The sequence below is a fragment of the Manihot esculenta genome, chromosome 3 (assembly GCF_001659605.2).
Source record: "Manihot esculenta cultivar AM560-2 chromosome 3, M.esculenta_v8, whole genome shotgun sequence".
In the NCBI taxonomy this organism is placed as follows: domain Eukaryota; kingdom Viridiplantae; phylum Streptophyta; class Magnoliopsida; order Malpighiales; family Euphorbiaceae; genus Manihot; species Manihot esculenta.
This window is the reverse complement of record NC_035163.2, coordinates 5,400,026-5,416,498: the sequence shown is the minus strand read 5'-3', so window position 1 is coordinate 5,416,498 and position 16,473 is coordinate 5,400,026. Positions and strand designations below refer to the sequence as shown.

Here is a 16,473-nt window from a genome sequence, read left to right as displayed (position 1 = left end):
TTTCACAACAAGGATGAACTTGTCACCATTTAGCCCCTATCTTTCTTACTTATACATGCCGGGGGCGTAGAGCCGTAGCAGGCACACCCGGACTTCCATAATCAGTCATAGTGCCAGGGGCGTAGAGCCGTAGCAGGCACACCTGGACTCACATAGGCTATCATGACATACAAGGGCTAATGGATCATTCAACATTCATCCACATCAACAACAAAGTATGCAATGCAACATATTCGTGAATTCTAATGCAAACAACCTAATATTGCATGGCATAATGATGCATGGGCAATGCTTTATGATTCGTTCATTTACTCATTTACTTTAAAACTTAAGAGGTTGTTCCACTCACCTGGTAACTGAAGCTTTAACAACGAACTCTGAACGACTATCTCACAACCGGGGGTCTCGGTTCCTCGGGTCCGAACCTACACAGGTGGACTCAAATGAGGCACCAAACATACATGAACATGACTCCAAAATACTCCTCAAAGACCCCCTAAAACATCCTGAAAACCTCACATGAAAACATGCAAGAAATGGCTGAACAGGGCACTTTCGGCGGCACCTTCGGCGGCCGAAAGTCCTGGACAGAGACGAAACTCAGGTAGGTTCGGCGGCACCTTCGGCGGCCGAAAGTGCCAGACAGAGACGAAAGTCTCTTTTCGGGGGCAACTTCGGCAGCCGAAAGGCCTGCCTCCCCAGCCATGTTCGGCGGCCGAAAGTACCTTCGGCTGCCGAACCTGGTTTCTGCCAAAGGGCAGAAACTTGGCTCCCTTAGCACATTTCGCCTCCAATCCTTCCAAACAAGCATATAGTTCAACCAAAGCATGCATACCAGTTCCTAGGGGCCTCAAACATGCATATACCCCATCTACAACACTTCAAACACACAAACATCAACATACATTGTTCATCAAAACATCAAAACCCATAAACTCATCAATAAGCTTAAACATGCATTTCTACCCATAAATCAACCTAAAGCTTGTTTAAAACACATAACTAGGGTGGATCCGAGCTTACCTCTTGAAGAAACGAGAGGAAAGGCGATCCTAACTTGGAGATGGAGAGATTGAACTCTTTGAACCTCCAAATACCCAAAACTTGCTCTTTACTCACAAATCTTCAAAACAGTAGTTAAAACCCGTTAAAACCATGAAAGATCTAAAGAAAACACTCAAGATCGAGGGAGGAGCGGCAGAGACTCACCTTGGCCGACAACGAAGGAGAAAAAACTCGCTCGTGCGGACCTAAGGGACCCTTTTATAGTGGCTGGCCAGGCCACGTTCGGGGGCCGAATGTGCCTCCGCATGCATGCCATGTTCGGCGGCCGAACTTGAACTTCGGCGGCCGAACCTGGACTTCCCTCACTCATGCTTTCGGGGGCCTAACGTGCCTCCTAATCACATGCATGTTCGGCGGCCGAACTTGTCTTTCGGCGGCCGAACCTGGGTTTTCCTTTAAAGAATTTTCATGCAAAACTCATTTAATTTTCATACTTAAAAACATGAAATACATGAAAACATTTCATAAAATCATAGTTTTACCCTTCTAGAGGTTTCCGACATCCGAGGTCCCACCGGACGGTAGGGATTCCGATACCGGAGTCTAGCCGGGTATTACACAAAGGCTCCTCCTCAACTCGCTGTGTCTGGACCCCATCCTTTCAAAACTCCACATATACATTCCAATTAGTTTGGAGTCGCCCAAAACCCTCAAATACTCGATGATGTAGGATGAAAAACTTGATTTTTCAGCGTTTAAGGGATGAGGGTATTCGATCGAAAAGGGTTTATCGTTTTCTCCCGTTGAAGTACTAGAACTCTTCATTTTTTTTGGTTTCCTAGCTGGTACAACTAGGAAAATAGAGCAACACTCAGCTCGATGCTGTTGTTGAAGCAGAGAAAGCGGAAAGCCACTAAGATCCTCCAACTGTTGGGGTGCAGTTAGGCGACTGTCAGCTTATGGACACGAAGGACTTCAATGAAGAACGGGCCTATCAGAAATCGAAGACTCGCCTTTAGTTGTTCTTCATAAACGATAATTTTATCCTTAATAGGAATACAGTCATCCATGCGAATGCACAGGGTGGGAGCATAAATCCGAAAGATCTCCTGTGAGATTTGATAGTGATCATAGAGACAGTTTATATCCTTCTTAGTTAGCACAAAAGGAATATTATTTACCAAGACGCTTTCGTGGTCATGGACCGCCCTCAGTGAGACAACGGGAGCAAGAGCACAAATGGGGACATCAGATGAGGAGCTAGAGGTTGAACTTCCACCAAAGGAAGAGGAAGAAGAGTTCCTATTCATTGCTATGAGAGAAAAAGCAAATAGTAGTTACCTTGAACAAGGGAGTCTGTAAATAGAAAAGAGGAGTGGTCAAATCTTTTCTAAAGTACAAAAATTAGTTCTAAGCAAAAGTGGTATTCAAAGGAGAAGAATGATTTTTATATGATAGTTTCAACGACAGTTTTTGAATGCGACTTGAGAAATAAAACAATCATCATTTATGGTAAGGAGCAGGTAAATGACGCGAGCAAAGAAGACTAATCTAGACATGCCATGTGCCCCAGATTGTAAAGACAACTGTCACCTTCAAATATAAAGAATTAAAAACCAGCAGGGGCCGGACCTCTAATATAACAAAATGATCGCTCAAAGTAAGGTATGAGCTATCACCATAAGACAGGACCATGTGTCAAGGTCTAATTAGGTGATATACGATCTCGCTCATGAAAAAGAAGACTCGAACACTATAGTCCTTGGTTCTTCGCTGAGACTCGCTCTCTCCTTAGTAGAATGAGACTTTACGAAAAGTTACCGTTATAAAGCAATCTAGCAGATCCTCATTATACCTATGATTGCGGGATCCATATCTACTAGTCGGTACTAGTCAAATTTTCAGGAGATTTAATAATCATCTCTATTTTCTTATAGTATAAAAGTTAATGAACACAGAAATCAAGGTGCACATTCTTAAACAATTGCTCTTGAATTCAAAATATTTCATTACACTCGCTCTTTTTTTCAGTTTACTGACTTGATAATCAGAATGGTTATCATAAACACTAATCACCTCGCTTTCTTTTTCTTGCAAATTAACCAATCACAACATAGTTTTATTTTAACTACATCAATATCCAAAGCCAATTATTCTATAATTAAATATCACCAGACATTGAGTAGTCATTCAAGTGATTCGAGTTCGACTCCTTGTTTCTCCTTTACTCCCAACTTATGGTGTAATATATCTGTCCAATATATTTTTAGAAATATCTAAATATGTGAATACCTTTTCCTTTTGAAATATCTCAATAAGGCAATATTATAACCTTAAAAAGCAGAAGATTAATTATTAATTAATTATTATTTAAATACAATAACACTTGAAATTATAGTCCAATTCGATAATACTAACAATTGTAAGAGCTATTAGTTATTTTAGCAAGTGTTAAGATTCGTATTTTGATTGATATAAAATACTACGTATTATCTTCAAAATTATTGTGCATCAGAAATTGTGTGACAATTTTGTTTAAGAAAATATAAAAAATTTATAATGTTTTGACTCTCTTTTTAATTGTGCCTACTTAAAGAATCCTTTGATATCCTTTAAAATTATTTAACCTTTTCTTTTGTAATTTTAAATTAATTTTTATATATTGAAAAATTATTCATAATTATAAAAAATATATTAATGAAAATACTATAAATAGAAATTAAACTAATTATAATATTAATATAATAATATATATAGTTATGTAAAATTTATTTTTCATTGTTATATTGTATATTAAATTTTAATAACTTAAATAAAAAATAAATAGTATAATGTAACATTCATAGTCATTTTATAAATATAATTTTGAAAAAAAAAAATAATGTGATCGAAGGTTAATCTGCGATTGCCAAACTGCAAAAACGAAGATGTGAAGTGATTAACGCTAATGGATAGCCACTAGACACTGAATTCAGTAAACTGTTCAGTAAACTGATAAAATGGATAAATGTAATGTATTATTTTAAATTAGAATATGCGTGTAAAAATGTGTATTTTAATTTCTATATATATTACTTTTTTATATTGTAAAAAAGGTGGAGTTAGTTATTAAAACTCCTGAAAATTCAATTGGTACCGAATAGTTAATAAGAGATTTTACAAGGTGCAATATATATTTACTGAATTATATCAATTAACGGTAATTTTTTTTAAGTCTATTCATTTATTATTATTAATTGCTTTAAAATAAATTTAAATATTAATAATATAAAAAATTTAAATTTAAATAGACTAATTTTTATAAATATCCTAGCAAAGGGGGAGTGGACCATCTCCAAAAGGGAAGATGCTTGGAGTGGTCATTATCAAAGGGCAAATTTTGTACATTATGTGGTATATGAATTAGAGAATTTTTTTATATTAAATTATCTGTTTTCTTAGAATTTATAAGTAATATTAATTTTTGTTTTGTATCTATATTTTCACTTTTTTTAAGTAATATGTAAAAAAAAATTATATATTTAAAAAATATTTTAAATAAATTATTATATTTTTTTAAAAAATTAAGACTATTAATTATTTTTATTAATTTAAATGAATAAATTTTAACAAATATTATGGGACGAGATAGTAATATTTAAATTTTAAATTACAACAATAAAATCTTTTTTATTTTAATTTAGATAACGTAAAATTCTATAGTCATCGGTTACTTATGTAGCATTAAATTAAGTAACCAGTGGTGCCACATGGACAGCCAGGGTTCAAGAGGATGCCACGTGGGAGCCTTAGATAGGGACAAGGAGTAGGCAGCACTTCTTCCTTCTTACCCCCTGCCACCGCCAAGAAAAGCCTGCCTCTTGCTCTCTCTTCTCCCGGTGATTCTTCCTTCAATTATATTTTTTTTCAAAAAAAAAAATCCTAATTCTATTAAATATTTAAAAAATTGCATGAATTAAAATGAATGTAGATAATAAAGGGGACCAGATATAATAAAATAGGGCAACAGCTTAATTGATCCCTGGCAAAGGTCCCCACCGTTAACAGGAAGACTGTGAAGCGCGTCCACAATTGTAGGCTAAGCTGCGTAACGGCAAGAGCCTTAACAAGGTCAAAACGATGATGCCCTTTGCGTATTTCAATTCAATTTGACTTTGTAATAAGAGGGATATGGTAAAATTAAAATCAGACATTAATTGGAGAGAAATAAATTATATTGTTAGGTTCTGATGATGATGAGGATGCAGCCCCTCACGCTCCAAAGAGTAAGGTCATTTTCCGGTGTTAGTGGGGGTGGTGGCGGTGGGGGCCATTGGATAATTTTTCAATCTGCCACCAACATTACTAACCACCTGTTTGATAAAAGAGCTAGCTGAGATGATGAGGCTAAGCAAAAACAACAGTGTCTCTTGTTTACTGTTATGGGTATGAAGGGCAAGTTGCAAACCATGTATGCGTATTTCTGAGAGGGAAAGGGATTTGCCCTTTATAAGTATGCCCCACAATTTCTTTGCCCTTAACAATTAGGGCAGCTGGGGATGCATGCAGCAGCACAGCAGTAGAGTCCATGTTTTGTTTTATGTAAAATTTAGGGTTGGTTTGGTGATAAGATGATAATAATAATTTAAAAAAAAAAAAAGTTGCGATTTTGGACTTAAATGCAGGCACATGATAGTGGATGTAGGTGTCATGCATGCAAAAATATTGTTAACAGACGTCTCTGCTCTGTGTGTATGCATTCAAAGAAACAATGGGCTGTCCATGATCTTGTGCATCTCCTTCACTCTTTCTCTCCTCCTCCTCCTCCTATATACTCCATGATATGATTCTATTGAATGTCTCGTATAAGAAACAAAATAATAAAATTAACATTCACAGGCAACCCCAAATCTCAATAACGGACATTGTCAACAATCATTCCCATTATTTGATTTAGAGAATTTCACATAATAGTAAAGAAAATAATATTATTCGGGTGTATTCGAATCGATTTAATTTAAAATTTTGATGATTTAAGATCCAATAGAGGTTTGGATTAGGATATGTGTATAAACCCGTGGTTTTTCTTTTTTTTTTTTCCTATATCCCTTTTCTTTTGTCTTCTAATAACGTTTTATTATCATGCAGGGCAGTACATACGGACATTCTATTTTTTTATTGTCAGACGGCTATTTAATTCTCTCCGGCACCTGTATGAGTCTGGTCTGAGTGTGTAGGGTCTGTAGCCCTACTGACCCATCAAATTGAGTAAACTTGATTTTGACTTCTTAGGACTCTGATTGTGTTAAATCAAACCTGTTAGCCTAGGTTCGGACCATGCCTAAGAGAGTGAACCGATGTACTGGGTTGTTATGAGACTCGGGCCTAACCCTCTCTTATGGGCTTAGTAAGGACCGAAGTGTTCGAGATCCAACTGTTATCAAGAATTAAATAAATTGAAAATTGAAATTTATGTATTTGTGAAAACTAAACTAAATTATGAGGGAAATCGACTTGACTTAAATCGATATGATTCAGTTTATTTTAGTTTGGTTCTATTAATTGGACTTTTTAATATATTTTTTTTATTTTTTACATTTTATTTTTAGTATTTTAAAATTCAATTTAAAAATTCCAATATTAGTTACGGTCTAATCTCTATATTATTAAAATAACATTATATCGCTAATTAATCGATTCAGTTTAGTTTTTTCAAATTTTTTTTATTAAAATTGAACCGAACTAAAATAATTAAATTTTTAAAATTTAAAATTAAATCAAATAAAAAAATATAAAATCAAACTAAAATTTTAAATTAATTCAATAAGATTAATTATTTTGCTCGAATCAAATATTACTCATCCTTATTTAGTACTGTGTATCACTCAAAATAATACAGTATGATCATGTATCACTCATCAGTCCAGAGTAATGAAAGAACGTTTACTTAAATTGATGTACCGTTTTATATGAATTACCTAGAAAAAAATTAAGAATTATTGAGGTATTGTAATTATATTTTATAATTATAAGTGTTATAAAAAAAATATTAAATTAAATTTATAAATATTTTAAATTTAAATTTAATAGTATTGTTGAAAAATAATTATTTAAAAAGTAGAATCAAATTAAAAAAAAATAGTCAAAATACCAATCAGCCTTAATGATTTGGTTTAAAAATTCACTTCCTAAAGCCAAACCAAGAGAACAGCTGCCTGTGATGTTTATTGACGTGTTGAAGACTTGAAGTTGGTGTTTTTGTCTGACAAAAGAAAGCATAAAAATAAAATCGCTACCATGTTCTTCTTGTTGTTGTCGTTTTGATTTTCCCCAAAGAAAAATCGCCTTGAATCTAGTCCTAGTCAGAGGCCGATCTGTGATCTAATTTGCAGATCAAATTGAAATTAATTTGATTTTTAACGGTTTGAAAATGATTTCAGTCGTTATCAGTTTCGATCTAATTTTGATTTTGATTTTAAAGCAGTTTTTGCTATGATTATTTACGATTCCAATTTTAATTTCAATTAAAACTAAATGCTAAACGGCTATTTTGATTATTAAATAAAAAAATAAGAAAATAAATATAATATTAAATATTATTCAATTATTATCCTATTTTGATTTTGGTATAGAGAAGAGGACAATAACTGATCTCTACTATAAGATTTTGGTCTGATTTAAAAATTAAAATCGATTTCCGGATCCAGTTGGGACCGTGGCCAGGTGTAGTTGAACCTAAACTCATTACAAGCAAAAGCAGACAGAGGACATGGGAGTGAACGCCCAACACCAAGGGCCCAAAGACAATATCACTTTGGAATAATCATCTCCTCCCCCTTGTCCCCAGGCCACCAAATTCTTCCAACTTCCTATATATGCATCAAATGTTAAGCAAATTTCAATCTGTTCACTTCCTTTCTACTTTTTTTTTTCCCTCTGTTTTGTTGTTATCATAAAAATCCTTGAACTACCTACATGGCTAGCTTTGTTGCAGCCCCTGCTTGTCCCTTGGCCACCCTCCCCTCCTCAACCCCTAGAGTCAGTGCCTATGCTGGCCAGCAAAAGAGCTTCTCATTCAATGTGGGTGACTACTATTTCTAATAGTTTCTTTCTTTTTTAGGAGATATGATTGTGAAAATTTGTATTGTAATGTAATGCAGGGTAGTCCTTTGTTTTCTGGGCTAAAACATGTCCCAAAAATTCAGTTCTCAAAGGCAGCTAAGATTTCATCCACCAGGTCTAGATGTTTCAGGACTACCATTTCATGCTCTGTAAGAAATTCCTCAAGCAATCTTCCTTGCTTTTTTTTGGGTCGTTTTCAATCTAGTATGTGTATTAATACTGTGAATCTTACAAAAATGGAATGCATTGACTGATTAGGCCAAACCTGAGACTCTGCAAATCGTCCAGGACACCATTGCCAAGCAATTGTCTATTGAGGCAAGCACAGTGGCCCCTGAAACCAAGTTTGCTGACTTGGGTGCTGACTCCCTTGACACGGTACTCTCTCTTCAGCTCTAATACTCTTTGACTCTTTATTTTACTTACTTTGTTGTATCCTTGTTGACATGACATCTCATGGAATACAAAATAGAATATGCAGAAACCATCCAAGAACATGCAGTTAGTACACATTTTCACATCAGTTGTTGAACAATTTATATAAATTAATTACAATTGAAATTTATCAGGTGGAGATAATGATGGCCTTGGAAGAACAATTTGGGGTGTCAATTGGAGAAGGGGGAGCTGAGAACATTTCCACTGTTCAAGATGCTGCAGATCTAATTGAGAAACTTCTGGCTGCATCTGCTTAGATCAGAATGATGACAGAATGCATGGAGGATTTAATTACTTGATAAGTGCCAACAGAGAAATCCTGCTGAATTATTCTGAAGCTGGCAACTTTTTTTTTTTCCTTCTTTTGGGTTTTGAGTTTCAATTGACTATAATGAGTTTTTTTGTTTCTGTTCTTCAAGAAAAAACAGAATCTAATGCAAGAGTGGCTAATCTTTGAGAGTTTCATTTACGCTTCAAATTTTGCAATATTTTAATAAATAAGAAACTTCAGCATCTCATCACATCTCAGACTAAATTCTAGGGAGCCTCAAATTTAGCAAATTCACTTTTACCAACATGGATTTCAGAGTTCATTTCCACTTATTTACAAAAAAAGTGAAAAGCTATCCAAAAACATCAGGCTCATTTTCCCCATAATATCAGCAATAAAAGCAAATTCTGTTGCCTCCAGTTCTGGAAAAATAACTCATTAGCATCCTTAAACTGTTAAGCAACTAAATAGAACAACAAAATATTGCTAAGAAATAAACAAATGCACAGATACTGGTGTAGATGAATCAGCAGAACCAATGCTGAAACTCCACTTAACTATTACAATATTCTGATACTGCAGGCCACGAGATATATTTTCTTTCCAGGGTTTCTGATACAAATATTCAGACTAGGTGAATATATCATAAAGAGTCTTGTACTGACAAAAAGTACCAAGGAAATGTAAATAGAAAAATGATCACCTATTAGAATGAGAGTTTCCTTGCCAGTAATAATTTTCCTGAATACAATATTTATTATTGTCAAACCTAATTCAAACATGGTTGATTTGATCTTCATAATATCCTGCAAGATTTTGAATTTACATTTTTCAAGCTTATTGTATTTCAATTTTTAGAGTAATGACCATTATCTTATGTAGATGTTTGAGATTTTTACAGAACTTTATTTTATTTAGTTATGTTTCTGACGCTATATAGCAGCACATTAAGTTAGTATTTTTATCATTGAGTTGTACAGAAAGTCATCTCCATGCAATAAAAGCTTTTCCTATGTTTTTCAGTATGTTTCTTTTCCAACAGAAGATACTCTGACAAATCAGTATACATCTAATTATCTCATAACAATGGTCCTATTACAAAATTTACAGTTAAAACTAACCATACTGTTGCATGTCCACCTTCATATAAACCTTCTGAATCTCTGGTATTTCAATCTTCAAAACGTCTGAACCAGTTGCTGATGGTTCTGGAGAGAACCCTAGTCTCATTCAGTGAGAGAGTCTTCAGAACTTGAGCAATGGCATCCGCAGGAGTGTACACATAACCTACTTGCCATTTTGGTTCCTAATTAATCAAAACAAATAAATAAATGTTTTAGCTGTTGATATTCACAATAAACCGGCTGAAGTTTTTCATCAAGAAAGAAGCTAGCTGGAGTGGAACAAATATCTGTGTGCTGCAAAGAATGTGAACATTTTACATCACTAGCACCAGAATTCATAACTTATTGTATTGATTTAAGTCTATTGAACTACCAAGTGAGAGGATGTTTAATAGATAACATGTATGAATAGCAATTTCAAAGTTGCTACGAGAAATGTTACATATTCAGTTCCTAGTTTCCTACTTCTGATGGATATCCATGCAGCCATTTTCTGAAAACTTCCCATTTGTTTGTGAACTTGAAAAACTAAAATCTCATGCTTAATTCACGTTAGACACTAGATATAACCGACCACAAAACAAGTTTAGAAAGGAAGTTGTTTAAAAAGTTGTATGTACTCTACTGTAGAACTGGATTTTACTCACAAATTTCTTCTTTTATGCATTTGTTTGTTTATGCTAAACAGTCATCCTAATTGAATTTTTATAAAACAGGAGCACCGAAAGCAGCAGTTTTAATATCGGATATATATAGAGAAAGGGAAAGAGAGAGAAAGAAGGTTGTACTGCAAACTTTCCTTCATAATGGAGTTTCTGGAAGTTCAAATTTGGGTTAAAAATGAATTAATTGCCAACAAGAATTTTCAAGACATGTGGCACGCATGTACACAAACAATGAATACGGACAGTATACCTGTATGCATGGTGTGATATGGTTACCACTTAATTGGACCTTTTCTATTGTCCCACCCATGGACTCAACACGAGGCTTCAAGGTCTCTTCAAGGAGATCCGTCTCATCAATTGTATCAGAGCTGAATTTCACCTAAAGCACAAACATCCACCAACATATGTAAGGTTGTTTATTTATAAAAGTTCAGGAACACATGGGATAAATAAAGTTATGCAAACTCTAGAACTTGTGGGTATCATACATACCAGTAGTGTGTGTTGGACATTATAGGAATTCCTAAAACAATCACGATTTTCAGAAGGTTTGGGCTTGAACTCTGATACTCCCTCTGTAACCTAACAGAAATGATACTAAGTTTAGAATTATGTGACTAGAATCCATAAAAATTTGCCAACCTATCTCTTTTAGGACAATTGAGATATATGCCAGCGAAGCAATACAAAAAAGAAGGGATACAAAGCCAAGCCACCAAAATATTTAAAGTAATCATTCATACAAAGGACATCCCTTAGTGCACAAAGCTCCCTATTTTGCAAGGACTGGGCTGCTGGGGAGGATGATGCATCATATCTTGCACTTTTGTAGACAGCCTATAACCTTCTGTTCACAAAGCAGAGGCTCTCTCTCACACATACACGTGTACACAATACACATCTTATCAACAAAGTGGCTTAGTCCAGCACTTGGTCAACAAGTTGGGGACAGAGTAAAACCATTCTAGCAGAGTAATCAGCCATTAAAGGTATTGGCTAAGAGGGTCAAAGATGGCAAATACCTGATTCAATACTGAGGGCAACTGATCAACAAATTTGGTTAATGATGTTAGGGCATCTCGTTCAATTTCTGGTATTATTGCTCCAGCCGTATCAGTTAGCATTTTCCAAGCATCCCCTGCATGTATGTCACCACAAAATAAGGATCATATCTCAATGCAAGCAAAAGTGTTGCTCCAATAGCAGAGACTAGGTGGAATCAAGGAAAACCAAATTTAAGAATTATTTTCATATAATTTTTCATCTTAAATTTTAAAATAAGTTTTAATTTTTTGGTTAATTTAAGAAATTTAACTAGGAAGTAATATTTCTATTGTTTAAGGATACCTAAAAAGTTCTATTAGGTTCAGTATTTTCCTAGTTAGTATGGGTTTAGTTTTTTTTTTTTCTTTTATTTTGAGGTTCACAATTGTAAAAGTAGTAGTTATTAGACTATAAATACCATGTAATCTGGTGTATTATTATAATTATTTAATAAAATTTTGATCATTATATTCCTTTCATCTTTGATCATTAAATTGGTTACATAAATTTGACATCAGTGCCTTGATTTTGTTTTCCCTATGTTCCCATCTTTTGTTTGTGATTTTCACTTGCTGATCCATTTGACCCATTCCATAAACCCTCTCTCTAGCAATTCCCATAAGCCCTCACCATTGTCCCTCAGTTGCTTTTCATTGAATCCTCATGCCGCTGCCACCACCAAACCATACCCCAACTGGTGACTCTTCTGGTGTAAATCAGATTGCCAGAAGCCACTGCAAACTCTTTTTCCATTCAAGTTGAGTTCAACCCAAATCTATACCAGCCCAATAAATCGACCTCTACACTTTATTGGAAGCTCACCAGCCACCGATAATGTCTTGTTATTGTAAGACCGCTCCTTTGAGCCCACAGCTTGTTAGGGAGAGAGACTTTACAGCAGGAATATACATTTGAACGAGCATACAGGAAAACTTTTTTATTAAGTTATCAATAAGTTCTAACTATTTGGTTTACAATACTCAAATCTTCAATTTGAAGAAAAATCCCAAAAAAAAAAAGAAATTGATAAGAAGCATTTGGATACAATTGAAGCAAAGTTGGAAGCAGAGAATATCAAGATTATTTGAAGATGAATTATATGCCAAATGCATGCAATGATAGGATTTAATAATGAGGAACCAGAAAAGCAACTTGAAGAATCTAATCTCTGATTGTTGAGCCTTCACATGTTGAAATCCAAGATGATAAGATTGAGTTGGAAAATTTTGAGCAGTTTATTCTAAAGAGAAGCTGATGTAAATGAGAAAGAAAAGCTGTACGGAATTGATCCTGGGGAAATAAGAAAAATGGAATATAGAGAAGACAAGAAAGAAGACTACAGACCTTGGAGAAGACAATGAAAATAGAAGATTTAACAAATCCTCTTGTTCCTGATGAATTAAGGAGCCTTTCATTTGTAACTGTGACTAATTTTATAAGTTTTGATATTTCAAGAATGAGAAAGAATGAAATTTATCATTTCAATCTTATTCCACAAATGCAGATAACCTCCACATTAGTTCTTGATTCTTCAACATTACAAAATTCAACGTCAAATTTTATCATACAACTAGGAGGTAATGATGCAGTTGAGAAAAACAACATTTAGAAATCAATTTAGGAAATTTAAGTAGTAAGTAGTATTGTTATTATTTATGAATTCTTTTCCTTTTTAGGAGTAAAAGTTCTGTCAGATTTAGGTTTTTCTTTTCCTTAATCTATATTGGCTTAATGTCTTCTTATTTTGGGATTTCTAATCCTGATACTACTCAGACTAGTTATTAGACTATAAATATCTATATAATCAAAGTTATTCTAGTAGAGCTCTCTATAATTGTTATTGACAACTGAGAATTAATAAGAATTTGAGAATGTTATCCTTTAGCCTTTGATTGTTCTGCTGGTTCTACGTCACTATATTAAATTTGGGCTAAGCCTAAATCATCCAAAAGTTAGCTCAAGGAAAGCACCTATGGCCCATACAAGGGCACATTTTCCCTATCTCAAAGGGGTGTGTTATTCAATACATCACTCACGCCCAGAACTTTACTGAAACGTGACATATTCATAGGAAGTCCAATATCGGATGAGAGGCTCTGGTACCATATTAAATTTGATTTGGGCCAAGCTTAACTTACCAGCTCAGAGGAGTGTTTATAGCGGGCACATTACTCCTGTCCCGGGATTTAACATCTATTGACATCTTGGTTTAGAATTACTCATGCACACTATATTATATAATTTATGAGCTCAATTTCAACATTGAGGATGCCGATGTACAATAAGTATTAATTAGAAATTTTTTTGATATATTTCATCACAGTAAAAGATGGCATAATAATTTATGACGATCTCCAAACACCTCATTTTATACAAGATTTAATATATTTCGAATGGGACTAAGATTCTTTACATCATATCAACTACCCCAAAAAAAAGTGAAAAAGTTATTTAGCATCATATTGGTTCTCTTTAACTTCAACTCATGATTTATAACAACACAATTCTTCTTTCCCAACAGCTCCATTGATTTGTTATGTGGCTACTGACTTCTGTATTCTCCAGAATTATGACGACCTAAAGAAAATGGATGTTATACTGTTGCATTTACTCACCCAGGTAACTTGAGTTCCTCATCTTTTGTTATTTGTTGTTAAGTTTTATTGATCTTGTAGAAGACTTTTTTAAGACAAAATGATAGAAGTAGTGTGGAAACAAATTATGTGTTTTGGCCATTGAGATTAAGAAGTAGTTTCTGAAAAAAAAGAAAGCACTTTCAGAAGTATTTGTCTTCTGTTCAAACTTTAATCTGATAATTTTTTTTTTCCTTGGCCAGGCTATTGTTTACCTGAGGCACTCCTAGCCATTGAATACATAGGGTTTGCCTCCATAATTGGCATCATCTGATTAACAAGTGGACCTAGCTGCAGATAAGCATTAAAAACATTAAAAGCACAAAATTAGTTAGACAAGGAAACTTACTTTTTGCAAGTACAGCCTCATGGGTGACCAAAATGCAAGCTAATGCAATCAATCAAATCTTCAGGCAAATTCTACTTGTGTTCTTAATCAAAGGGATTCTAAGGAGCATTTTAATGAACTTCTATTAGACTACAGACATTTTCTGAGTCATGAAAATCAGAACCGCTTTAATCATGATAGTTGCTAAGTTGCCATAAAAGGCAAGGAAAAATGAAGCAGTGAAAAATATGAAATAGAAATTTACCTGCTCAAAGTATGGTACCGCCTCTGTAGCAGGCCTGTTGTTGAATGAGATTATGACATTAGCCTTACAGAAGAGATAATACTCTTTGTCAAACTCCACGAATTGCTTCAGTTAATTTGAAGCTAAATAAAATTCAAAATTTTCATTGTGCTCCCACAACCTAAAACAACAGTTCCAATTCAGACAAATAATATTCAAAAGCCAGTTTAGAAAGGGAACCAAACCTTTGGTATCTTGTCACAGAAATAACTTCCTGTCAGAACTTGGAGTAGTGCACCATTGCTGCAAAATCCAAACACAATAAAATATTCATCAATCCAACGATTGATTAAGCTTATTCCAAAAGATGGCAAATAACTAATTTAGTCCTTCACTATGATCTGTCCACTACTATATCAACTAACAGAACATATTCCAATACATTGGAGATGAAGTCTCAAATTATGATTGTTTTTGAACCACAAGCCAAAACAGAAGCAGAGAGCCCCATCAGTGAACACACCTATGACCAACAGAAAATAGTGGAAGACCAACAAGCTGGGCAGCAGTTAAATTGGCATCAGGCAGTCCTGATGTTAGTATTAAATCCAAGCAAGCATTAAACCTCTCATAGACTTGTCTAGTAGCATGAGCATGATCAAATGTCACATTGTACGGCACCAAAATAACAAGATACCCTTCCTTTGCCAATAGCTCTATCAAGTAGCTGCAGAGCACAAACTATCAATCTCACCAAAGAATGAAACTTGCAAGAACAGACAAAAATGTGATTGTATAAAAATTACCCATAGGTGACTTCCGGGACAGCTCCAATGAAGGCACCACCCAAGAACTTGATGATTGCTCGTGGGTTTTTACCTTTAGGTGGAGGTACCACCAAACAAGAGTCGATTATGGTGTATAGCTTCTTGCTATTGCTATTATTAGCACTAGTATTATATCTAAAGCTGCTGCTGCCTCTACCCACATACCCATTTGAAACCATATTCGTAAAGGAACTCCTTGGGCTAGTAGCAGTGCAAGTAGCACGCCATGGAGAGAAAAGTGGGCGGTACTTGAAGGAGCCTATTTGTATTCGCGGGTATCCATATAGAGGAAGATTGTTTGTAGAGATGGAGCAAATTGAGGTGGCCAATTCCATGGAGAGGGTACTGTTCGACTCAATTGTGAGCGGGTGGAGTGAGAATGGAGGAGAGCAACGAAGAAAAAGAATCAGAGAATTACGGAGGAAAATCTGTTTAAACTAAGAAAAACGGTGGAAATTAACATATGCTGATGATTCTGCCACGATTCTGGTTTGGGTTCCTCTTGTCTAAATTGCCATGGGCCGAATTTGGCCTTTTGAACTGGACTGGAACTTCGTCTTTCGTTGTCTCTATTAGATTGGGTCCCACGTGCAAAATTGCAAAATTGCGTTATTTGACTATAAATTCAATTATTTTATAAAAATAAATTTAAGTTTATATATTTATCAAATAATATTTAAGAAAAAAATTTTTGTGATCGATTATTAATTAGTTTATTTTTTAGTTAAAAAAAATTATTGAATTTTTATTAATTAATATATAAATAAAATGTTATTTATATGCTACTGTA

At 34.5% G+C, this 16,473-nt stretch overlaps 2 protein-coding genes across 4 annotated transcripts; one reads left to right on the top strand and one right to left on the bottom strand.

The window, feature by feature from the left end:
• Positions 1-7,877: 7,877 nt before the first annotated feature.
• On the top strand, positions 7,878-8,996 carry LOC110612451 (acyl carrier protein, chloroplastic). Its single transcript, XM_021753246.2, has 4 exons — positions 7,878-8,064; positions 8,145-8,255; positions 8,365-8,484; positions 8,676-8,996. The coding sequence occupies exons 1-4, from the start codon at positions 7,960-7,962 to the stop codon at positions 8,799-8,801; spliced, it is 462 nt and encodes a 153-aa protein (XP_021608938.1). The 5' UTR covers positions 7,878-7,959; the 3' UTR covers positions 8,802-8,996.
• Positions 8,997-9,069: 73 nt separating this feature from the next.
• On the bottom strand, positions 9,070-16,155 carry LOC110612450. Of its 3 annotated transcripts, XR_002487481.2 has the most exons (10): positions 15,663-16,152; positions 15,380-15,583; positions 15,102-15,159; positions 14,878-14,940; positions 14,500-14,575; positions 11,630-11,745; positions 11,100-11,189; positions 10,855-10,986; positions 9,937-10,121; positions 9,070-9,237 (listed from the first exon to the last, which is right to left on the bottom strand). XR_002487481.2 is itself a non-coding variant. In XM_021753244.2 (9 exons), the coding sequence occupies exons 1-9, from the start codon at positions 16,016-16,018 to the stop codon at positions 9,987-9,989; spliced, it is 1,230 nt and encodes a 409-aa protein (XP_021608936.1). In that variant the 5' UTR covers positions 16,019-16,152; the 3' UTR covers positions 9,753-9,986. The 3 variants fall into 3 exon arrangements, 1 of the variants encoding a protein (XP_021608936.1); XR_006350301.1 differs by lacking the exon at positions 15,380-15,583 and having other exon boundaries at positions 15,663-16,155; XM_021753244.2 differs by lacking the exon at positions 9,070-9,237 and having other exon boundaries at positions 9,753-10,121.
• Between the last annotated feature and the right edge of the window lie 318 nt (positions 16,156-16,473).